This window comes from Magnolia sinica, chromosome 3 (assembly GCF_029962835.1).
Source record: "Magnolia sinica isolate HGM2019 chromosome 3, MsV1, whole genome shotgun sequence".
Taxonomy (NCBI): Eukaryota; Viridiplantae; Streptophyta; class Magnoliopsida; order Magnoliales; family Magnoliaceae; genus Magnolia; species Magnolia sinica.
In genome coordinates, this window is record NC_080575.1 from 13831630 (window position 1) to 13840096 (window position 8467).

The following is an 8467-nucleotide window of genomic DNA, read 5'->3' on the forward strand; positions in this document are numbered from 1 at the left end:
GTGAACAATCGGCACTTTGATTCAACATACAGGTATGCCCCACCTAGTAAGTGTATCAACCTCATTTTAGAGAGAGGTGATTTTCATGGTGGGGCATATAGTTTTCTTGGTACTGATTTCCTATCTACAAGCTAAAACATGTGCCAGCATGGCGTGTGAGTATGCGATCGCATCCGTCCATCAAATGGTTCACATTGTTTTGATATTAAAAGACTAAAATTGAGCCAGTCCCATCAGCCTACTACTTGCAGAAGTAATGGACGGATGAGAGAACACTTAAAAACAATTATTATTATAAGCAGGGGCAAAAATGTCCACAAGCTGTTTGCATTGTATATAATATAGATTTATCATATATGGGGCCACTTTTGTAATTTTCTTTTTTTTTTTGAAAAAAAAGAAGACTCCAACTATCAAAGTTACAGATACTGGGATGAAAAACGTTAACCAATGAGATGCCTTACTGAAATTGTCAATTTAATTACATATATGAAGGCACAAATACTGAATTGAGCTACTTCTCCATACATATCCTGTGATATGTGCCTGTTATCCGCCCATATCAGCCCAAAACAGAGCCTCATACAGGGCGATACAAGGGCATACTGTTGGTGAAAGCAGCCTCATATCATACCCAGTACACCAATTTCAAAACATGGTTGTAAAATTAAAAATTTAAAATTAAAAAAAAAAAAAAAAACCCAATGGGACCCACATGCTGAGATGCTCTGATGATTGAAACCCCCAATGTTACGAATTCTGTGCTATTAGGGCCATCATATGTTTGGAAGGAACCTCAGATAAATGGATGGCTCTGACCATCACTATGTGTAGATAAGCACTTTGAACATTCACAAGTAGGTCGGGATGCGCATGCACATCCTCGGTATTGATGTATGAAGCCATACATGCAGTCCTTCAAGCACGAGATGTCAAACGTCTCAATGAACCTGAGGTCCGACATCCTGACTTTGGCGGCTGCGAAACGCTGGTACTCCTCAAACACAGAAGACAAACACCAGTTCTGCAGTTTCCTCAAACAACCCACAACACAGCCTGTCCGATGCTGAAATGAATCACAGTCGGAAGATAGAGAAGAATAACTCCACATGAGCATTTGAGAAAGATGCTTGTGTGTGTGTGTGTGTGTGTGTGTGTGTGTGTGTGTAGAGGTTAGAGAACATGGATTGATGACTCATCCCAGTTGGATGTAAGGTTCTCTGAATCTTATCCAGTTCGACACCACACATCATGGAATCGACTCGGACAATCATCCCCCAACTGGGCAAAGATACAATTATGACACAGGACCAAACTAGTAGGTCTTTGTCACCTAGTCTCAATCCATGGTAGTAGAGAAGAACTTTGATACTCTAGCAGAGTAATGAAGGTTGATCCGCATGCACTAAGAAATTACACTTGGCGTCAGCTAAAATTTAGCAACGTTTAATCAAACCAAATGTTGGCTGATGGCCCATCCACAATCAGTCCAATGATTTGGACGGTTTAATTTGAGTTTATTTATGCTACATGTGCACTTTATGAGTGCCTACGCATCATCCATCACACACTGCCAGAGTATCAACTGTCAATCTCGTACGTGTGCAGAGAAGGTATGCCCAAGCACATTTTGATTGGTTCATATGGGTGTGGGACCTGTGTCCAAATGTGATAATAGCCTTTTTGGTGCTCGGTTTGGCTGTTCTTATGTGACCAATCAGAGTGCTTATGGGCACCTTTTGCTCAGAGGCAAGTTCAGCTCAAATGTACTTTGAAAGGAAGAATGTTTGGTCATTGACTCAAGCATATGCACAGCATCCGTGAGTTTTTCAGTTTGTACAAGGTGGTTCAAGGATCCAGATGGCTCCAAACATGGATTGGAAGACCCTACAACATGCACCCTTGGGCCTCCTTTGTTTTCCCATCTATTTGCTGGCCACTGATCTAACAGTTAGATTTCCACCTGCTAGTGCAATGTCTAAGGTGGTCTAACACAGTAGGGCCCATCAGATCTCAACAGTGGATCACTGTGCTATTTCCATTTGCCCTTCCTGTACATATTGAGAACCCCAGGAAGATCGTATAGTTCCTCACTTCTCAATATGTTTTGAAAAGACAGAGTAATGTACGAGAGCTGAGGCAATGTGTGCTATATACCTTTCCTTGTTTGCAATGGATAAGAACTGGATGATTTCTGACATCTGCAAACACAAGGAAAGAGGGTTAGGCAGAAGAAATATTTAGAGCTGTTAGTACCCATGGTTTGGTGATCCAAACTCTACATGTGATGGGACCCACTTTGGACGGCCTATGCACCAAAAATATCCCAGATGGTAAATCTTAACCCCTTAATTGAGAGATGGCAAACAAATATTTAACAAAGAAAAATATGGAAACTGTCAAACCAAACTGGAAAATACCCAAAGATTTAATGCCTAGGATTTTCCAATCTGGCAAACTTTTTTGGTTGCATGGGGCATCCAGAGCGGGGCCTATCATATTCATAACAAGAGGTGGGCTCCATTGTACAGGTCGGAAAACCCGAGCAAACAGTAGAATGGTCCAGGGCCGAGTATTCTACAATTCTTAGTTTGGAATTGGAAGTTGCATGTTATGGAAAGCCTTCATTCATTTCATATTTACCAAGTATGACTCTGAGGGCCTCCACAATGGTGTCCTTGGGTATGGTCACAAAGGGCTCCTGTTGAAGCAGATATGTCAGGATGTGGCATTCAAACTGGCTAAATTCCATCAGATATTATAACTCAGATGCATGACAGTAATTCAAAACCATGTTATAGCCCATAGGACAGGTTGAGAGTTTGGCAAGTATCAGTTATGACAGATCACTCCAAACCCGAAATTCTTGGCAACTGGGTATCGCAAGCATTCAGTTAGATTTGTCAATAATATAGCCATGCCATGGTGCCTTAAACCAGCAACCATTTTTCTGACACTTCATCCTCTTCCACTGATGAAGTTCCTCGTTAATGGAGCCATTGATTTGTTTGGCCATCATTAGCCTACAAATTGCAATGACTGAACCATCCAAATTCCAAGCCATCCATTTCATGAATGCTGCCCCATCAAAATTTTACATGATTGGTCCTTTCCCCCAGACTTCCTCCCTGTACTGTCCATTTTTGTGCCATGAAAGTGGTTGGCTAGAATGTGCTACAGTCTGCAACTTGGGCTATGTGCTGTGCATGGTGTGGTCCAGATGAGAGGCTCCAATTACCCAAGAAGATTGCCATATGTATGGCCAAGATAATTAGAAATGGACAAAGCAACAATCTCTACTCTTTGGTCCTACACAATGCTGGCAAACCTCTAGCTGAAATCTACTATTGTTCTTCAACCTTATCTACCCAGGGTAAATAACTAGAATAGATGATGCCTCATATCCCCTCTAACAATTTGATAGATGCCATAAAACAACATTTTATTCTGACATGAACCTTTTATTAACCCATCTATTCACAATATGTATTGTGGATGATTGTTCTAGAATTTTAAGATCACTCTGGCTAACAGCAAATTATCTGTTAGTTTTCTCTATTTTCTGTTATTGTAAAATAAAGCAAGGAAAAAGATTCCAGGACAAAATGGGCCAGGTGGACCTGACCAGTGGACCAAACAGCTCACAAGTAACGGTTCGATATTTGCACTGGGTTTTGAAAAACATTGAGCAATGCAGCCAGGAAGAAGATTGTCACTTTGAAGATGCACATACATGCAATCTACAATCTCCCAAGTTTGCCAGATCAGCACGTGACAATAAATATCTTTGTCAAAACTAAGAAAGTGTGAACACAGTAGGGCCCACATTCTGCTGGCAAACAGGTTGTCAAATAACGAATCCACGATAGGTCCTTGTAAAAGCAAAGGACTAAGATTATTGATTGAAGCAGACTATGGAGACAAAAGAAAAGAAAAAGAAAAAGATGAAGTAAAGGTTCAGATTGCTAAAGCAGACTGTTATTCGTTGTAGAAAATGCAAGCAGCGATAAACTGAATACCTTTATCTGAAAAGCAAATATCAATTTAGAAGAAGCTCTATCCGCAAATATTCTACTAAAAAGAAACATTTTGACTAAAGAACAGAATCCTATGGATCTATTCTCTAGCTCCATCTGAAGCACACAACCCCATCGACCGGTAAAGGAGTTACTTCAGAATATTCTATGGAGAGGCATCAGCATCTTTGAATCAAATAAATTCAACACTAAGGGGTTTAGAAAACTCAAAATCCATGTGCAGACTAGCGGTTGTCAAAACTATGTTGAAAGTGACGTCGTATAGTGTTAAAGGCTTATTCCAATGAGGCCATGTGATATAAATGAAAGCCTACATCAAGGTTTTAAGATCCGGACGACTCAGAGCCGACTTGGATTTGGTGGCAACCGGTCCACCCAACTAGAGTGAGTCACAACTCGACTCAAGGCCAAACAAGTAGATCCAGAGTGACCAAGTCTTTTAAGCATCCCTGCATGTTTTGGATTCTGTCATTTTGGTATATTCACCTCTCCATAGTGCTTAAGCACTCGCAAGAATTACTCGTCAACTGATCCAACCCTTAATAGTCAGTTCCTCTGCTCCCTTAGTTCCTTTTATTGTCAGATTCTTCTTGATAAAAGAAGTTTCCGGGAGTCACATGGCTCAGATGTGTCTGGGAAAAAAAATGAAAGAAAAGAAAAGAAAAAAGAAAGAAAGCTTTTGTAGGTGCAGCAAATTGTGGGCCCACCAACATGATACCGCATGTTTTGGTTTCATGCAAATGAACCCTGCCACAGTGCATAGCAGGAGGCATCTTTCCTATCCAGTTTGATGGATCTCAACCTATCACTCATCTTAATTTATACATTCTGGCATGTGATGTGTTTGTGGTTCAGAAATCAAGATACTCATATTATATGAATATGCATGTAGAAAGATGATTCTATCAACTACATATAATAACTGTTAAGGTACTATGTGTAGGTCAAACAAAGTGGCGTTTTTGGCTCAACTGGACAACAGGATAGGTTGGACCCACCTCTGATCCAGCCTAACCAATTGGGTTTTCCTATCATAGATGGGCCACACCACAAAAGATCTCCTCCGTTGGAGGAGATTGTCCATCTGATTGATGACCTGCAAATGACTTAGTTCTGCCAACTATTTAATGGAAGAATTCACTAATCATATCTATAGCCTGAGTTTTAAAACGTGGCAAATTTTGCAGAAGGACCTGTCTGTGACAGGGCCCATCAGATGAATGGAAATGGATTGAAGAAGGGCCCACCTGTATATTTTTGCTGCCAAACATGGTATATCTTGTCCTAACTATTATGTTATTACACTTATTGCCACACCAAAGACTGATATGCATGTAACTGACAAAGAGAATTACCTTTGTTCCTTCTATCCCAAACTGGAAAAGCTGAATTTCGTGAGAGTGAAGGAATTCCATGTTGGTTTCAGGATATGGTTCGGGGCACAAATATCTGCACAAAAAATCATATGATTCAACAAAACTGGAATTCCCATTTTAAGAAATCAAATTTAAAAAATAAATAAATAAATCTTGCAAGATGAACATGGTCTTGCTCAAACCAAACATAACAATTATAATTCAAACCCTCAGCCTAAAACCCCCAATCAAACACAGGAAAAAGGGTCGAATAGTCCATAAGCTAGAGCTGGAGCGCACCGGTCCTACATTACATGACGGTGGCCCATCCTCAGTGTTCAGAACTGCTCTTCTACGCCATGGGCCACCGTGCAGCATTGGCCTCTACAGTTTCAATTCTGCCATCGGATCATGCTCTCATGTCCGTCACGCACGGATCACCACCGGGAGTCCAACCAGCACGAACCTTGCACCCCAGGCCATCCACAGCGGGGCCCGAGGGTTGAACGATGGGAATTATGCATTGGCCTCTTCAGTTTCAACTCCACTGTTGGATCGTGCCCCTGTGGCCCCACGAATATATCCCACCTGGGGATCCAACCAGCAAGAACCTAGCACCAAAGGCCATCCACAATGGGACCCAAGGGTTGAACGATGGGAATTACGCATTGGCCTCTTCAGTTTCAACTCCACCGTTGGATCGTGGACCTGCGGCCCCACAAATAGATCCCACCTGGGGATCCAACCAGCAAGAACCTTGCACCAAAGGCCATCCACAATGGGGCCCAAGGGTTGAACGATGGGAATTACGCATTGGCCACTTCAGTTTCAACTCCACCGTTGGATCGTGGACCTGCGGCCCCACAAATAGATCCCACTGGGGATCCAATCAGCAAGAGCTTTGGACCAAAGGTCCACCATAGTGGGACCCAGAACAGCGGGGACCATGCATGTTTGACAGCCCAGCGGACTACGATTTCTGGTGGTCCAGCGTACTACCCGCCACGAACAACTCCGATTCAATAACCCTAACCCTAAAACACCCAAACAATCGACGAAAAAAGAAAAAGAAAAAGAAAAAGAAAAAAGGAACTACCAATTCCACCATAAAAGGGCAATTTGGTCATTCCACATGTACGGGCATTATACCAAAAAGCAACCCTGTAGGGCCACAGCTAGCAACTTTATGGGGTGGAAATATCAATCAAATGCCCCCCCAAAAAAGAATCAAATACCAGAAAACGAAAAGGATGGGAAATTCAGAATCAAGAATCCAAAAGAAACCTCACACGACGGATCGAAGCTTGAGCGATTCCAGGAATCCGAAGTTTGCGGGATTCGGGAATCCGGACCTGTAAATCCCTCTCTCGACCATCGCGAAATTCGTCGGTGGGACCAGAATCCCTTCTCCTCCATTCATGGCGCTGCTATCTTTCTCTCTCCCTGCGACCGATCCCTTCTCCAATTCCAAGATCATCTTATCCTCCCCTCTCAAAATCCCCAAAAAGGACAGATTAAATGAAGGAAATTACGAAAAAAGGATTCTCTCCCTCTCTCGTAACGGAATTCTCTTTTCGGGCAGAGAAGAAATCTCGAAATGCGACGTAGCGGTTCTGGAAGCTGGAATGGAGAAATCGAAGGTTTTATAGCGGGAGGGAAGAGAAGTCGCCTAATCCTACGCGCATCCCTCCGAATTTAAACCTACACGCGGATGCACGTGGGGTTATTGCTTGTTTGTGTCACAGCTGGTCCGTTTATCAGATGGAACATAGAATTTAGATGGTTTTTAGATAAATTTAGGCCGTTTAAATATGAGAAAGTGAATGTTTAGTGGGAAATGTACCTTTTCTAGACCGTTCAATATTTTGCCATTTTGGTCTTAAATAAAGAATCAACACATATCTATTTGCTACAAAAATTTTATCAAATGTGGGGCCTACATTAATACACGGATTGGATTTTATATACGTGGGCTATATTGGCGCGCGTCCCACCGCGTGTAGATATATGTGTGGATGTTGCGTGTAGACGTCAAGAGCTCTTTCTGCGGCTTTTCTGGTTTCCTTGCGTACGGAGGCTTGAACAAATACATGTAGACGTATTGAAATACAGTACATCGGGACTATATCCATTGGTTCAATTATCTTCTTCATTGATCCAAACCGTTCAAAGGATAGGAATCACCGTTGATTGAATATAAATTATCATGAAACTCATGTGTTTGTTCAAATGTTTTTCTTTTGAATTTGAACCGTTTCTTTGACCATTGTTTCGTGGGCTATAACTTTGAATGTCTAGGATTTTACATTCTCGAAAAGTTTTGAAGTAGCTACCTTTATCATTTTCTTCGTCAGATCAATAGTTTGGATTACTGAAAAAGTCCCAAGATCCAACGGATATAGTCTCGACGTATCGTATTTCTGTACATGTCGATGTATTCAATCGAACCTCTTCCTCTCTATACTGCTGTACATTTAAAGATACGTGACGTTTGCTAGGATACATGATCGAGCTGTTGGATGAGGCCTTGTTTAAATGGTCCAAACCACCGTCGCCTAGATTGGTTAATATTTAAAAAACTCTTTGGATAGAAACATTTCAACCCATTGATTTTTCAAAGTCGTAAAGATCGTTCATATTCCAATTAAAATAATCAAAAAATCAAACGGTTAAAATATTCGAATCTTGGGGAATTTATTTCGAGAACCTACAGGCAGGCCTGCACCACGATAGCTGTACAGGGCGTTTTCAGCCACGAAAATCACTGGAGGAACAGATAAAAGAAAGTGTTGATTTCTTTTTTCGTGGTGCATTCGCTTGTATGCAATCGGTTCTCTTTTAATTCTTTATAAGTTCTTCATCAAAGTGGGGCCCACGGTATAAACGTATTGGATCAATGAAAGATGACCCGGATCGAAGATTAATCTCCGGACGTATCTTATTGGAGTACGTTGCGATGTATTGTAGCGGACCTCAAACCAGGTTCCGTTCGACCGGAATAGTCTGCAACACCTGCTTTACGTAAGGCGTAAAACACCTACGCTCCGTGGGTCCACCATATTGTATACGTAAAAT

At 41.7% G+C, this 8467-nt stretch overlaps 1 protein-coding gene across 1 annotated transcript; it reads right to left on the reverse strand.

The window, feature by feature from the left end:
- Positions 1–434: 434 nt before the first annotated feature.
- LOC131239568 (probable tyrosine-protein phosphatase DSP4) lies at positions 435–7024 on the reverse strand. Its single transcript, XM_058237334.1, has 5 exons — positions 6682–7024; positions 5393–5486; positions 2644–2701; positions 2158–2201; positions 435–1066 (listed from the first exon to the last, which is right to left on the reverse strand). Exons 1-5 carry the CDS (start codon positions 6867–6869, stop codon positions 797–799), a joined length of 654 nt encoding a protein of 217 aa, XP_058093317.1. The 5' UTR covers positions 6870–7024; the 3' UTR covers positions 435–796.
- Between the last annotated feature and the right edge of the window lie 1443 nt (positions 7025–8467).